The sequence below is a fragment of the Lacerta agilis genome, chromosome 3 (genome assembly GCF_009819535.1).
Source record: "Lacerta agilis isolate rLacAgi1 chromosome 3, rLacAgi1.pri, whole genome shotgun sequence".
Taxonomy (NCBI): domain Eukaryota; kingdom Metazoa; phylum Chordata; class Lepidosauria; order Squamata; family Lacertidae; genus Lacerta; species Lacerta agilis.
This window is the reverse complement of record NC_046314.1, coordinates 34,574,972-34,592,385: the sequence shown is the minus strand read 5'-3', so window position 1 is coordinate 34,592,385 and position 17,414 is coordinate 34,574,972. Positions and strand designations below refer to the sequence as shown.

Here is a 17,414-nt window from a genome sequence, read left to right as displayed (position 1 = left end):
GAGAAGTTTCTCCCCCCACCCATGGCAGCATTTGAACTTACCCTGATTAGTGGAATTGCCAAAGTATACATAATCTTTGCTGGGTCACCTCCAGGGTCTAACCTCATGTTTCTTTCCCATCAGCTACTCCCCTCCCTTCCTTTCCTGCCATGCAACTCACTCACTGGGTGGCATTGTTTAACTTAGGAATTTCTACTTATATGCACACCCCTCGCTCCTCCTCCTCCTCCCACCCACCCCCTTTTTATATCCCAGCTAAATTCCTCCCACATGTCCCCCCTGGAACACGTAGGCCTGCTTAGTGCCCACCTCCACTTCTCATCCAGATTATTAAAACAGCACCAGCCATTGGTGTTTCGCCGCACACACAGACGCCCTTGCAGGAGGACAGAGAGCACTGATTCTGGGACCCTCTCACCCTTAATTTGATGGGACCAAAGGCAGAAAATTCAGCTGCTTAGGTGCATAAGCACAAAAACCGGGTGGGGAAATGAGGCACAACCGGTAAGTGATGCACTGCATATCTAAGTGAGAGTCGCCACTGATAGAGGAGGAAAGAACAATTAATTGCATTTAAAATAGGCTTTGCTGCCCTCTGTGTCTTCCTTTTTTCTTCTGACAGTTATGTATGTTAGAACAGGTATCTGAGACAAATGCTAAGGCAAGTTTTTGTTGTACTGTTGGGGGGAAAGACACAAACCTGAAATTTTGGAGCTTTGCTTGCCATCTGTGCTAGCAAAGATTTAAGTCGTGCTTTTATGCATTTTATATGCACGACTGTGAGATGAAAGTGGGTGATATTATTACGCTGTGTATGTTCATGTTTAAGCTGTCTTTCTTTCCTTACAGGCAATACCAACTTTTCTGCTATTTCTGCTGTTTTCTTGGGTTTCTGGCATCCACTACTGCTCAACAGCAGACAAGTAAGGGTCTATTTTATTACATGTAGTAAAGATGTTGGCAGCGAAAACAGTTCTACCATACTCAGAGCCTTCTACTGCAATCCTATACCCATTTATACAAGAGCAAGTACCACTGAACTCAGTGGGGATTACTTTTGAGTAGACATGTATAGGATCACACTGTAACAAATTTAGCAATGGGATTAGATTCTTATGTGTGCATGATAAATGTGTGTATGTAAATGAGAAAGAAAGCCAGCTTGAATTTTTGGAAAACAGTGCCTTTTGATATCTGGCATTCAAACCTATCTCTTACATTTAACATTTTTAAAAATGCAACGTAAATGAAATAGAGTGAACATGATTATATTCTTAAAATTACGCATTTATAAATTAGCATGGTGGTGAATTTTATTGGATCCACATTTTCTGAATGTGAATTGGATTGTGTTGTACAGAACAACTTGAGGAAGAGTTCTGTATAGCCCAAAAGCAGGAACATTCATACAATGCAGAGTCAATTAAAAATGCAATCTCAGTAAAACAGGCACACTTAAGCCTGTTTTACTTAATGGCAAAGAATCTTGTGACTCTTCAAAGATTAACAAATTTTATTATGATGTAAGTGGCTAACAAACATTTCCCTTTGTAAATTTCATTCCTTGGGACCAACATATCTCCAGCTGTCTATTAAGAAGACAGGTTGGACATGGACAATACATACTAATTAGAAAAATGAAATCCCTAAAAGAATAGCAAGCTCAGCTCTTGGGGGAAAAGAGACAACAGATTTTGGATGTTCCATTTTCTAGGCTTGGAAAATGGAAATCTACATCCAAGTGTCAGTTCTTGAAATAGACCAGACGCTCTCTGTATTCTGGAAAGGTGTCTCTTTTCAAACTGTGTAAGCCTTTCTTCTAGCCTCCAGTGACATTTTCCATCTTGGCTTGAAATATTGCATAGGTAGAATCCCTAAAGCTACCTTAAACCAATGTTTAAGTTTCCTTTTTGGTTCTTTAGGGAGGGGTTTAGGGTGTCGCATGAATGGGCTGGGATGTGTGCTCACAGAGAGGGGGTGTTTCAAACAGTGAAATGGCTACTTGTTCATGCAAGAGGCTTTTTAAAAAAAAGTTCTTCTTCATAACTCCCTCCCAGCTCTTGCTCTCACCTTACAGGGCTTGTTGTGTGATTAAACATGGGAGAGGAAAGAGTGGGAACATCTGAAATATCAAAGAGGAAGGGAAGGAAGCCAAGAACTGCTGGTTTTGCTGGAGCAGAGTTGGCACTGGCTTTCTTTGAATTATATATAGGTGTTGACTTAGCTAACTAACTAGCTACAACTTTTTCATGGTTGTCCAAACCACAAATAGCTCTGCACTGTAGAACTCTTTATATTACAAACCCATGTCATAGAAGGCAGAGAAGCTCTTCAGAAATGGCAGGGGAGGGAAGGAGTGTCCTGTACTGCTCTCTGTTTTATACATTTCCCAAAAAATCTAACACGATTATTTACCATAATCTGGCTGTTGTGGATGTGATGACAGTCTCATAGGTCTTACACTATGAGCTTCAATTGCTCCAGAGTTTGGCCCTTTTCCCCTCCTGTGACTTTTCATTAATTATGTTTGCTCTGGAGCCTTTTACACTCCAACCCTAATTAAAATAAGCTTGGAAGTAAATACTAGGATAGGATAATCTTTATTGTCATTGTCCAATGCAGAACAATGAAATTGAACATCTACATCAAACTTACAACAACCATCAACCTGCTATCCCCACCCATCCCACCTCTGCATAATAACCCCCTAAAAACTCTGATACCTCCCCTAATTTACCCCTAATACTCTGATACCCCATATCTGAGTATAGACCCTCACTCACAAAACTGCCTTTTGTTGCATTCAGAACAGAAATTCCTCTTGGATAAAAGCTATTTCTCAGGCAGCTGGTCCTGGTCTTTATGACCCTATACCTCATTCCAGAAGGCAGAAGCTGAAAAAGATCATTTCCGGGGTGCACACTATCCTGCACAATATCTGTTGCTTTCTTATAGCACCTGGAGGCATAAATTTGGTCCAAAATGGGAAGAGTGCACCCAATTATCCTCTCCGCTGTCTTTACAACCCTGGACAGCGCTGTTCTTTCCCCAACCATGCAACTCCCAAACCACACACAGAGACCATACGTTAGTACACTTTCTACAGTACTGTGGTAAAATGCCCTCAACAGGTCCTTTGATAGATTGTTTTTCCGGAGGATTCTCAGAAAGTATAGCCTCTGCTGTGCTCTCTTCATCAGATCTTTACTATTTGCTCCCCACGTTAGATCATCTCTCAACTCCATTCCCCGAAAGCAAAACACCGAACTTGTTCCACACACTTCCCCTCGATATTAAGTGGTTGAATATTCAATTTACATTTCCTAAAATCCACAATAATCCACTATAAATTTCTATGAAGTAAACATCCAAGGATATGACTCAACGTCCAAGGCTATTCAACAGCATGAAGGTTGGTTTTGGGTTTTGTAAGGTAAAGGGTTTTTATTGTTGTTTTTGAATGTAACCTGCAGTGGGACCATCACAGGTAGGTTAGGCTGATAAACTGATAATTAAATAATGGACATAGATTCCTGTGTTTGGTGTTTCTTGCAGGATTTCCACTTACCTTCAATTCCAACACAAAGACTGACCTCTGCCCACCAACTAGGTTTCGCCAAGATGATCTACCAGGCAAGTATACACTAACGACGTCTTTCAAATAAATTGTTTCAGACCTCCTTTTTGAAAACTGCATCCTTCCAAATGTAGTATTCGGCTGCATAAGCTATCTGTCTATTATCTCGCTTCCTCATGTCAATCATGATGTCCAAGATGTCTCATCACATTATTAAAAACAAGCTACATAAAAAACCAAATGTTTTAATTTAATTTAAAACAGGTTTTTTAAAAAAACAAGTTAAAACAGCAGGAGAGTTCATATCAAAAGAGAGACCAAAGGGAAAACTCAGGCTAGGTTTTCAAGCTACATGATTGCTCAATAGAAGATTTTTAAAATGTGCATATTTGTTCCTTTAGGATATGACCTGATTTCACAGTTCCAACTTGATAAAGCTGCTTCCAGAGGCATCATCCAGCGTGTGGTGGGCTCCACAGCTTTACAAGTGGCTTACAAATTAAGCACAAATGTAGACTTCAGGATCCCAACTAGGTAATCTATACAGTTGCTTTCATTATTTCTTTTTAAATCTATGTTTAAATGCACAACTCTCCATTTACTTAGCGGGGCAAACTACCTTGCAAGATGTAAATTGTGCCCTCCATCCCACGAATTAATTCCCTTTTGCTTCTGGGTGAGGCCACCCAAGTTTATTGTGTACACCAGCTGTTTGTGTTGTGATGCATGCAAATAGGATCTGAATTCGGAGTGAAGTGCTTGTGCAGCTACTCTACATGCTGCGTTCTTTCCCAGTTGAGCCTTTCTGTTGTTTCCAGAGATTACCAAGGGTGAGTTCCTATATTCATTAATTGAAGCCCACAGTATCAAGTCCCAACTTCCATGTGTGAAATAGCCCTCATAGCCAGACAGACAGGGTCATATCGCCCCATGCTGTCTCTAGCACAATAATTCCCAGTCAAGGAGCTTCACACATTCAGCTGCAAGTAACTGAGTGGTAATTCTCTGAGTAATGAGATGTTGAGTACAGTACCTTACTATCTCATAAGACAGGTACTAAATTTTATGGGGAATATCTTACACTTTTTTTGTACAGACATCCGACAGGGTCACCCAAGCAAGCATTGCCCTGCAGCTTCTCCACCACTATTAAAACAGCAAAAGAAAAGAGACTACTGAATATGCATTTTCACTTATGCATATTTCACTAACTAAATTCACTCCAACCCCACCATTGATAATTGCATAGATTTGCAACTGCTACTCAAGTACCCAGCACACGTGATTGTGTGAACCGGTCAGTTGAAATCGGTGATATTCACAAATTAACAAGAGACCCAACACTGTTTTGCACAGACTTCAGGAAGCCTGACATTGGCAAACCTTTCAACTGGCTACATTTGTCCTTGTTTTTCCAGTATTAAAAAAAAAAATTAAAGAGAAATGATATGTTAGCATATACAACAATTTATTAGGGCAAGATATATTCCCACCTTACAATGTGGAACATGTTAGACTTTTAAAACATTTCTGCCACAATTAGAATATTTTGTGAGCTAGGGGAAAGAATGTGGCATGGTGGCTTACCAAGGTGCAGCACAGCAGATTATATTTACAGGCATCAATTCCAGGTTCACAAATTTAATAGTGGGTGTTTAATCTGTGAGCGAATTGCAGAAGCCACCTTAGATGAGGCTATAGCACATTTTACGCAACTTGCCTAGCCTGACTGTGAGTAATACAGCCGCTCCAGAATCCTGCTAATAAAGCCGTTACACCTCAACGCCCTACACTATCGTTTATTCATATATGAAGCATGTAATTATTTTTAATATTAGTCTGGAGCACAACAGCAGCCAGCTATTATGCAGGAAATGGGCTAGCTTTCCTGTAATTTGTCTGGGTATGGTTGAAAGGACTCACTGTCTTGCCTTATAGCAGTGTTTTTCAACCACTGTTCCGCGGCACACTAGTGTGCCGCGAGATGTTGCCTGGTGTTCCGTGGGAAAACATGGGCTGGCGGTTGCGGCACTGGCGGGAGGTGGCGACGCTGCTGCTAGCGGCAGGTGGGCTGGGCGCGTCTCCCCCTCGGCCCACGGCGGCGGCGGGCGCCTTTGACTATGAGCTGCTCCTCCTGCGGCGGAGCCCGCGGAGCGCCTTCCTGCCCAGTGCTCACGTCTTCGCGAGCGGCGTGGCGGATGCGGCCGACTTCTCGTCCGACTGGCTGCAGCTGCTGGCAGGCGGGCCGCGCTGCGGACTGGGCTCAGTGCGGGGCGAGTGCCCGAGGGCGCCGCTCTTCGCCGCTGAGCGCCCGGAGCTGGGCTCGCCGCTGCCGGGAGACGTGGCCTTCCGCCTCTGCGCCATCCGCGAGGCCTTCGAAGAAGCCGGAGTCCTCTTGGTACTGCCCGGCCCGGTGGCTGATGCCGCCGCCGCCGCTACCACCGCGGGCCCGGCCCGCCTGCTGCCAGCCGAGCGCCTCCCGCCGTCCTCGGGACTGGCTGAGTGGCGGCTGCGGGTGCAGCGGCAGCCCGGCAGCTTCTTGCAGCTGTGCCGACACCTGAGCTGCGTGCCCAACATCTGGGCACTGCGCGAGTGGAGCAACTGGCTGACCCCCGTGGGCCGTGCGGGGCGAGGCGGCCGCCGCTATGACACCGCCTCCTACCTCTGCTGCCTACCTAGCATTGGGGCATCTGCTGCTACCAATGCTATTTTTCTAGAAAAAGAGGTGCTGGAGCCTGGAACTCATCACGGACGCCTTCCCTCGTTCTCTTATAATGGCGAAGGCACCCACCTGAGAGGTGCCAGAACTGAGTTCCTGTGGCTGGGGGGAGAGTCCTGACTAGTACTATAGTTGTTATTTATTATTATTAGCCTGGTGGGGGCGGGGCAAGGTGCGCCATCTTCACATGCTCAATTCAGACATGAGAAGAATTATCATTTTTATTATTACTACTACTACTATTATTGTTATCTAATGGTGGTGTGCCTCGTGATTTTTTTCATGAAACAAGTGTGCCTTTGCCCAAAAAAGGTTGAAAAACACTGCCTTATAGAATGCAGCAGTTTAAAGCAGTGATTGAATCGCGTGCCACCTGGTGGCTTCAAGCAGTTGCAGCGGTGCTGTTCACCAAAACCGGTGCTGAAAGAGCCGCTCAGGGTTATTCTTCTGTTACAGATTTGCTTATAGGATGAAGCAGATTGGTTTTGCAGTGCATTCCTATATATATATGCTATCCATTCTTTGCTTTGTTGTTATGGGCAGGGGTTGCAGTCCTTCAGTGTTGTTAGTCCTACCCACCCACTCCCCCCAAAAAGTTCAAACTCATTTTTGGTATTACATTGGGAATTGGATATCACGAACTAAAAGTCTTCTAACCTCAAGGGTGCCACAGAGCAAAGCAGGTGTGACAGTTTTGTCTCAAACATATCAGACGGAGTACTAGACTATTTACAAGTGTTTTGTCACAAAAGGGTCACTTTAAGAAGCTATACCTGCCTAAGAAGCTATGACACATTTTGTTTCTATAAGTACCTTCTATTTTACTGGTTGGCAACCCTGCATTAATACATAAGTACTTATGTTTTATATCTGTGATGGGTGTATGAGATTTCCCTCTGCACCCCCACCCCATTTCTTAGATTTGCCATAGTCTCTCAACAGGTAAAGCAAGATTAGAGGTGATCTGCTGAGTTAAAAGAGGGTGCTGTCAGTGCAGTGGAGGTCAGAGTGGTTGAACTATGCATCCATTCAAGCCCAGTGACATCATTTCCCCTTGACATCACTTCTTCTTTGCTAGGAGGAAGACCGGTGTGTGTGTGTGTATGTGCGTATATAATGAGTTCAGAGAAGCACATGTAGCCCAGCAGTAGCTGGGAGGACACCATGTTGTTAACCCTGGTGTTACTTTTCATTTATTGCTAAAATCAACACCAAATACACATAACAAATTTTGATGCTTTTAATCTTTTTTGAGTCGGTGGCTGAGATCCTTTCTTTGTAATCATGTTCACAATAAGGAACATTGCATTAGATAAAAAGCATTAAGGCTGAAATCCTATGCATACTTAACGTGGTAGTAAAGACTGAAATCACTGGGTGATGATTTGTAGGACTGGGCTGTGTAAGGTTATAGTAATATAGTCCCTGTTGTGCAATGAAGAGACTGCATCTCTCAAACGCAGAGAGCCATATATAACAATACTATCTTGGTTTGGGTTTTATGCTATGAGTTTTTAAGTATAAAAGGAAAAGATAAAGGAGCTCTGCTTATCCTCTGAATGTACAGACAGCAAGAGCAGAGTGATGTTGCTCAAATAATTTAGTACTTGAAGTCTTGGCTGTTGGTAGATTTTTCCTCCCAGGGTGGAAAGGCAGTGCCAGATGTTGAATAGCTGATCCCGCAACAGCAATAGGGTTGCATCCTCTTGTTCCTATGTCAGCATATCTTTTTGCCGCCCTATGGCATTATTGCAAGCAATTAACAATTTAAGAACACATAAGTTCAAGAACACCTGTTTCCAGACTTTGGAAAACTGCTGAGGCATCACTGGGTCTGGATTTTCAAGATAAATATTTAAAACTGTTGAAATGGCACCTCTACCGCCTCTATAACAGATCCAGCAGCCTCTACTATACTAGGATTACTGAGCATGTTAGGTTCCCCTACCCCAAGTGTGACTTTAGTGGAGATGGACACAAAAACAAAAGTAGGACAAAACACTGTTACATTTACAACCCATCTTCCTTGCAAGAGTAGTGCACATTATCCCACTACTCTATTCCTCACAATTATCCTGTGATATAGGTAGCTTAGTGTCTTAACAACAGAGGAAGGATATGAACTGAAGTCTCTTGAACAGTAGCTGTAGTATAACACAGTGCCCGAAATGAAGCAATCCAACAATGAAAAAAGAAAATCAGCTTACGCTTCTTGGGGAGGAGAGGGTTAAATAAATAATAAACATAGGATAAATAATAATAAAATATTGATGGTAAATAATTGCAATTCAAAGTGAACATTGAATTGCTGGGGGGAAAGAGAAACAGTGATAAAGAATTCACTTTGCGCTGTTCACTGAGAAGAGGAAAAATTGCTGAAACAAAACTGATAATCCTTTCGTTTTTATTCTTACATTAGTTTCCAAGGTTTCCTTGGAGATATGCAAATAGGAACCACTGAAATTTCCTTCATCCCTTAAAGGAGCCTTGCCAAACAATAAAGAATTTGCATGCTGGGGGCTAGGGGGTTGGAATAGCTTAGCTTAGATACGTTTTTAAAATATTTGCTAGAATATTTCTAATATGCTATGTAAAGGATATACATAAGAGGGGATCTTTAATTCATTAACCATGGAGGCACATGAGGGGTATGGTCAACTTTTATGAACAACACAAAGACCAAAAAACCCCAAAACAATGTAAGGTCCACTTTGAGACATTGAATCCTTTTACCAGAATTTATCATCCCACATTTGCCACACTACCACATTGCTAATTAAAGTGATCTGAGAGCCAGCATTGTACAGGTGGATTGAGGATTCAGTTTTTTTGAGGTTTTAAAGCCATTGATAATGGTTTATCATCCCACATTTGCCACACAACCACAGTGCTAATTAATGTGATCTGAGAGCCAGCATTTTACAGGTCGATTGAGGATTCAATTTTTTTGAGGCTTTAAAGCCATTGATAATGGTTCTGGAGACTTCATAGGCAGCAAACGTAGACAAGTCAATCACATGATCTTTTCAGCATTGATGGCATTTGACCCAAGCACACGCAGATAACATTTCTACCATGTAATAAACTGGCCTTAATTGTAGCTTTGAAACTGGGAAATATTTATGGTAGATTTAATAAGTCTATCATCATGGTTGTAAATAAAAATAATTGCTGTTGTTTAGTATCGCCATCATTTAGCTTATGCCAGTCCTTTGAGTAATAGCATAAACACATATAAAGGCCAATTAAAACAGGTAAGAAGGGAACAGGAAGCGGAAATGAACAGAAAAGGAACCAGTAGGGAAAGCTGTAAAAGCATCTGGAGTTTTTTTTTTTAATAATAATAATAATAATAGGCTTCAAGCCATTTTTAAAGGTGAGGAAGGAAGAACAATATGAGAAAAGAGTCAGTTCTTCACTTGACAGCTCTGCCATAGGCTATGTATTTTTTAAAGCACATTCAGAACACACACACACACCCCCAAGAATCCTGGCAACTGTAATTTACCCCTCACAGCCCTACAGTTCCCAGCACCTTTAACAACATGCAATTCCCAGGATAGTTTGGGGTGGGGAGAACAACGCTTTAAATAAATGCTGTGTATGCAGCTATAGTATGCGGCAGTTGTTGCCTTCTGACATAACACATGATGGTCAAATATTCAAACAGGGAGTGGAGCCTGAGTGCTGATCCACCCAGCAAAGCTAAGACTGCAGGAGCACGTCTCAAATATAGTCAGGAAGGAACTTAAGGCTTTAATCATGTGTCTGTGAATTCAGTAACGTAACTTTACTGGCAGTAATTATTATTATTATTATTATTATTATTATTATTTATTTGTACCCCGCCCATCTGGCTGGGTCTCCCCAGCCACTCTGGGCGGCTTCCACCAAACATTAAAATACATTTAAAATATAATAATAATAATAATAATAATAATAATAATAATAATAATGCATAGAAAGTTTTAAATGTGGTCACCATTGCCTAAATGGGCTTGCTGTTGATCGGGATTGATTTGGTTTAGTTCACCTCACTGTTACTGGCTAAAAGGTCATAAGCATGATGCCTTGTCTTGTTTGTGACATAGGAAGAGCTAATATTTTTGAGTCACAATTCCTTTGGCCAGCAGTAAAGCAGTAAAGAGTTGATGGCTCAGACTGGGACAAAACTAATAGTGGGAGGATGCTGCCCTGAGGTGGTCAACTCTCATAGAATCATAGAATTGTAGAGTTGGAAGGTACCATGAGGGTCATCTCATCCAACCCTTTGCAATGCAGGAATTTGTTGTCCAATGTGGGGCTCAAACCCGGAGATTAAGGGTCTCATGCTCTACTGAATGAGTCATCTTTCCATTTTGACAGTTCACCCTAAATGCTAAATCAGATGAGTAAATAAACAACAATCCTGCTTTACTTTGATCCTATACAGGTCTTTGTATCCTAATGGATTACCTAATGAATATTCCATTCTAACTACTTTTCGAATGGCTGGAACTACTCTTCAGAAGTATTGGAGCATTTGGCAGGTTCTAGACTCTTCTGGAAAAGAGCAAGTTGGATTGAAGTTTAATGGGCAAGCCAAGTCTCTTGAGTACTCATATAAAGGGATTGATGGAAGTCTCCAAACAGCAACGTTTCTGGATTTGCCATATCTCTTTGATTCCCAGTGGCATAAGGTTATGGTTGGCATAGAAAGGAGTGCTGTCACTCTTTATGTTGACTGTACTCAGATCCAGACTTTAGCCATAAAACCAAGAGGAAAGATCAACGTTGATGGCTTTACCACACTGGGAAAACTGAAAGAAAATCCTCAAATTTCAGTTCCGGTAAGTTTTAAACATTTACATTTACAAAAAAAGTACTTCCTTTAGCTTTCCTTTGACTTTTTTGTGGGACAGGGTGGGGGGATAGATGTAGGTTGGCATCACAACATATATTTTTCAAATGGAGCAGTAAGATATGGCTCTGGGATTTTGATATTATAGGGAAGCATTGATTATCTTTTAACAAGCTTTAAATTAGAAAACCTTATTATAGTCATATATCTGGAAAGTTGCTTGTACTGATCCTTTAAGAACCCTGTAGATACTGGGGAAGGAGGGGGGGAACAATTCTGAAAACAATAGATAATTTAATAAACCAAATTATAATGGATTGTGGATTTAATGTTCTGCCAAAGAATTAAGTACAAGACTTACCTCAACTCATTACAAAGCATAATTAAAAGCCACCAAACCTTTACACATTTGCAGTGAACGTGACCATCTTTAAACTTTATTATGATTAAGCAGCTTATAAGAATTAATTGTGTTCTCGGTGACATTAAAAGTTCAACTGATTTATGTGGGGTATCCATTGAAAGTAATATTTATTATATTTGAGCTATAGTCCCGTTAATTTCAAAACCTCAGGAAAGAAATGATATTGGCCTTCTTTCTGCAATGATCACCACAGAACATGACCTCCACACACACACACACAATCCCACAAGATAACATTTCATAGAATAAAATCACTACTTTGTTTTGAAATACTGTAACTGCAGTAGGGCCAGAGGTTCGGAATCTTCAGACATAGTCAGACCTCCTTGCTTATGACATCACAATGCAGAAGCAATAATTGCTTTGCCTGAGAAAACTGTTACTAAATTATTCTGATCATAGTAATTTTTGAAGTGCTTTCTTCTCTGTTCTTCCGCTAAGAAAGTTGGTATTCAGGAACCTCAGCTGTGACACTGTATGAGCATATTTATTTTCAGAGATGAACTGCGATTGGTGTGAAGTATGTAAATAAGTGTGAAGTACCTACCGTCTATGACAGATAGAAAATAATTTGTACCATGAAGGTGTGGAAACACTTCTTTTGGATAATGAGTCATGCTGCACTTTTATTTCAAAAACAAACATGTTTTGTTCCATAGAAAGCAAATAGAGGCATTAAAAGAATGCACACATGTAAGGCCTTTTTATTTACTAATTCACCCCTATTTTACTAAATTTGTAGTGTAATTAATTTGGATTAATGATATTTTCTATCTTATTTCTGGTAGTTGCAGGTGGGTCACATCCTATGTACAATAATGCCTTACTAGGAGCTAGGTGGATTCATCGGGGATCAGCTGTGCATGAGCATGCAATTGTGTGATTGTTCTTTCCCCTCTATCCCACTGTTGTTGCTGTTTTTAATGGGAAGCAAGAAGAGCAAACAGAGGAAAGACTGCTTAACTTCTTACCTTTTGCGTGATCACTTCCGTGGGTAGTCAACAAATAATTTGCAGTGGCACTATGAGTGGTAGTAATTATAAGGAGCAAAATCTTAAAATGGTCCACTGTGTGCATGTTTGAAAGGAAGTGGAAGTTGGCCCACATTTGAATAAATTGTTTAAGAACAAACAAATATCAATATCAAGTTTAATGTGGATGACTGTGGTTATGTTGACCTATGAATAGGCAAAGCAATGGTCCTTTATTTGACTAATGTCAAGTTAATGAAACAGCAGCCCGGCATTTTACTTCACTGGGCTCAATTGGATTCCACTTTAGAGGCAACAGGGCTAATCTCAGTTTGCTAGTTTGCTACTGTAGCTGAGGCAAAGCTGTTCATCAAGCAGAAGCAAACAGGTAATTTTTAGCTATATGTGTTGAACTTCCTGTTTTGTGGAGTTTGCCCATGACTCAGCTAAACTGTGCCAAAAGGTGAGATTGGGGTGTGGGTGGGAAAGCATGAAGGGATCCAAAGAGCTTCCAGAGTGTCATGTCAGAATGCTGAGGAATACAGTATCTGCTGCTAAAGGCCTCTTTTAGCTGTTGAAAAATCACAAGGCAAAACAGAGCCACATGGTTTCTGTCTAAATTGAATTCCATTTTAGATATACAGTTCTGCTGCTGTAGCTTACAGCACCCACTTAGAATTGGGCTGCCCATCCTGTCTAAACTTATTTGCTCCATTAATATTCTTAATACCTGTCTGCAGATGAAGGAAATTGCTCTTGTGTTATTGCATTTTGATTAGACTCCTACATGAATTGACCATAATGGGCCTAAACTGGCACATAGCCGAGGACATTGGCTTAAATGATTTGTTGGCTGCAGCAATTATTCTTCCCACATGCTTCCAAAGGCTTTGCTCACTGCTGGCTGACAGCCTTTTGTTATATCCCCTCTGCTTTTTTGGAAGCATTCATCTCTGTAGAGCTGTCCTTATTCATTCTTTGAGGTTTGTAACAAGGGGATATTCACTCCAGGATAAATAGGTTAAGAGCTGCAGACATCACATCCTGTTTCATGAAATGCACCGACTACTCCACTTGAAAACACTGACCTCCATTACACTGACCACAAGTCTTATTTACATAAAGGAAACTATCAGGTGGCTACATCTTTTGCTCATTGACAGTAGTGTAAGAACTGTGGACACCTTTGGATTCAGCCGAATCACCCACTAGGTGGCAATATAACCAGTGATGCCTACAAGTTGATTATCTGCATAGGGAATTCAAATGATGGTTGAAAAAGTTTAATCTTCAGACTCTAAGCATCGGGGATGGTGCAGGGGCGAAAGGTGCAAATCAGTATTCTGTACATTGTGGTTTTATCTGTAATGTAATACAGTAATATATCTGCATTTATATACACACATTACTATAGCATGTGCATTTTTAAATACACATTACTTAGCTGGTGAACTGCATATTCCCTTCACCCAGTACCTGGGCTTCCCGGCATTAATTCCCACATTTCTATTAACTTCTGTTAAGATTTACATTGACACTTAGCTACGATTAATGCTAACCAGGACTTACTGTTTCTAACTAGGTTAGAAACATTTTGAAGTTGGTTTCCAAACTTTGGTTAAGGGTGCAAATCCTGTTTAGTGTTGTTGACATTGCTGAAGCAAACAGAAGATTCATGCCTGAGAGGGGAGGGGCCGGGGAGAAGGAGCACATGGTTTCGCACCCTGTGCTTGAACCTTCCACCATAGTTAAGAGATGGGTTGTATTATGTATACACTAGCCCACCATATTATGCAAACCAGCTCATCAAAAGCATAGGTGTCAGGAGTAATTAAAAATAATAGTTAAAGGTACCTTGGTTTGCAGATGATTATAAAAATAATGGAATTAAGCAGATCCTAGGGATCATTAATAAATCCATGCTAAATTGCTTGTATCACATCATTATAAATCTTATAATACCAGCATGGAAAGTCAGGACACACATTCCCTTGATTGTTTGCCTGTCTGGAGATTTCTGAGAACAAAGAGTTTCTTGGTAGATTTAATGATATAAAAGTAACAGCTAGATGTAAACTAAAACCCTGATCCGAAACACGCTTGGAAGTTTCTGTTCACTTCAATGGCAGGTCCAAGTAATTTGCAATCAGTTATGCATGTGAAATGTGCAATAAGGATGTAAGAGAGATAGTAACACTAGGAAAGCAAATGTACTCTAAATGCTGGAAACCTAGAAACTCCAGAATATGGAGAGAAAATGAAACCATAATCACTTATAATGATTATAAGAGGTAGGAGATAATTTGTGAAATGCCCCAGAGAAATGCAAAACCATGTTTGGGAATAAAGGTGATTTTTGCATATTATCTTAGAGGAGTTCAGACTTAAAAGTCTCATTGATTGTATGAATAATGTAGAAATAAATTTGTACTAGTTAGAGAATATGGCGGAATACTATGGTTCTTAGACTCAAATGGGTAAGGGCATTACCATTTTCTTAATCTGAGTAGCACAACTGGAATTTGACTGAGAACCAGTGAGGGTCTCTTTATAAAACTTTGTTAAGAGATCTGAGTTCAGATCCTTTCTGTCCAAGAAAAGTAATGTGAACCATTTTGGAGGGGTCTATTCAGAAATAGACATGTTCTTCCCGTACAGCTGATACACACAAAAGCCTTTTACCTCTTGAGCAGATGTAGAATGGTAAAGTTACAAATTCCCTTTGATAAAGGACTATACATTTCTGTTTTATGCCTTCATTAAACATACTAACAGACACAGATTAGTTAAATGATGCATTCCTTATAGAAAAGACTATATCTGTAATTTGTCCCTCCATTAAACATACTAAGAAACACAGGTACAAGAAAGCAATTTAAGGATTTAATTCATCAGAATTAGTTATATGAATGCAGTTCACACACAGCAGGGTTCTCTTGGGATGTCTTCACAGGATATAGAGATACTTTGCTAGTACCCTTTTGCCCATCTGTTTATTCATATGCTAATACATCCAGGAAGAGTAACTTCTATATGCAGTACTTTTTTGTTTGGCCATTTTGATCAGGTCCCTAAAGGCAACTGTATAAATAAACCCTTGGTTTAATGCATTCTAGGGGCCATTCAGAAGTTTTGCACATTCATGTGGCCATTTGGAAGGAATGCATTCTGGTCACATTTTGGCGTCATTCTTTTTTTAGCATGGTAATTCACTGCTCTAAACCGGTGTGATGCAGAGACTGAGTTTTGCGTTCAAATATCTGGGGACAGTTTGCTTATCCATCAAGCGGTCTTTGAGTAATCGCTCTGCCAGCCTCCATTTCCACCCACAGAATGGAGGCAATTACTACCTACCTCACAAGTTTGTGAGGATCAAAGGGATGAGGAAATGCTGCTATCTGTATCCAGCCTTCAGGAAAGGGAAGGCTTGGAAATCAATGAAATAATCATCCAACACTTAAAAGGATGTTAAAGGTTAGTGAGTTAGAATGGTGCTGTTGCTAAACCACTGTGAAAAGGTAAACCACCTTCCCTGTTTCTGTCCCTAGTTTGAGATCCAGTGGATGATGATTCATTGTGACCCTCAACGACCCCAGAGAGAAACTTGCGGTGAACTTACAGCTCGGAGTTCGGTAAGATTGTAGTGTAAGGTTTGCACTTGGGCTGTGTACACATCATCAGCTTAAAATGCAGCTAGGTCATTCTTTTTCTCAATTTGGATCAGAGCTGGGTTTTTTTTGGGGGGGGGATGCATAAGAACACAGTGTTTCACAAGAAACGACAGGCTAGATTATAGACTGTGTACTTCACGTGTACACTGCTTCCCAAACAAGTGGGTGTGCACTGATTGCGGAGTAAATGAGAGTTTGTGCACAGCCTTAGTTTTAGAACATTGGGGGATTCAAAGTGCCTTAATGCATTTCCTTTCTAGTGATATAACGGGCTGGGGAAAAGAATTGCAACAATCCTTGCCTGATCATTCTGCTCAAAACATAGATCAAGCCAAAAGTTGCTGGAAGATGCAGGCTGCTGGCTGCAGGGCAAAGGGTTAAAAAGCCAGTGTCATTCAATCCCTCCTTTCTAGCCATCAGGTTTCCTCCAATCTCTGTTACCCTCCTCCACAGCCATTCATTAGCAGAATAACTGTGCCTATTGCAGACTGTGCCTTTCTAGGTGTTCTGGAGGGGTCCTTCTGGGGGTGATTTTTTAACATCCTAAAATCCATCTGAGGCAGTCAAAGACGAGTCCATGGCTCTCAGTGTTCCAGGCAAGAGGTTTTCCTGCCTCCTTGGGGTTTTCCTGCAAGTCATTTGCCTTTGCCTTTCTCAAGTAAGTTTTGCCTGACTTTTTCTTGTTCTTTTCAGATAAGCCAGACAGCCGTCAAGGTAAGTTTTAAAGGCAGGATGCTTGCCCAGTGCAGAGGATAAAGTGCTTCTATATGCTCACTGTTCTCATCTATCAGCACTCTGCTCCCCCCCCTTCCCTCTTTATTTTGCAATCAAAGGAACCGCTAATATGTATTTTTGTAATTATGCTGTAATTATGTTGGAAAATATGCAGAAATTATTGTGCCGTGCTAGTGAACTTCCCTGGATCATTTATTTGGTTGGCTGCTTTTAAGAAACATGATGCTTGAATAGATGAAGATTTGGTTCTACAAGGCAGTTCTTAGTTCCTTTACCCTAGATCAGACAGCTTTGCAGAGGTACCATTTATGCAGAACACAATTTCTGGCTTCAGTAGTGCCTGTTCCTTTGGCCTGTGCAGTGATTGAACAGTCCACCCCTCATCCCATGTTGAAATCTGGCACCCCTGCCTCCTGAATATAATTTTTAGCTCAATCGAATACTTTTTATTCAGTTCAGTGCAGTGGGTCAGGTCAG

General features: G+C 41.0%; 1 protein-coding gene across 1 annotated transcript in view; it reads left to right on the top strand.

Annotated features, from left to right (window-relative positions):
* The first annotated feature begins 367 nt into the window (after positions 1 to 367).
* The window catches only part of COL9A1 (collagen type IX alpha 1 chain), a 64,224-nt gene continuing 47,177 nt past the window's right edge, over positions 368 to 17,414 (top strand). The window contains 7 exon segments of the mRNA XM_033143222.1: positions 368 to 504; positions 850 to 923; positions 3,556 to 3,633; positions 3,979 to 4,111; positions 10,729 to 11,125; positions 16,080 to 16,163; positions 16,896 to 16,916. Coding sequence (XP_032999113.1) covers positions 491 to 504; positions 850 to 923; positions 3,556 to 3,633; positions 3,979 to 4,111; positions 10,729 to 11,125; positions 16,080 to 16,163; positions 16,896 to 16,916 — 801 coding nt within the window. The 5' untranslated portion in view covers positions 368 to 490.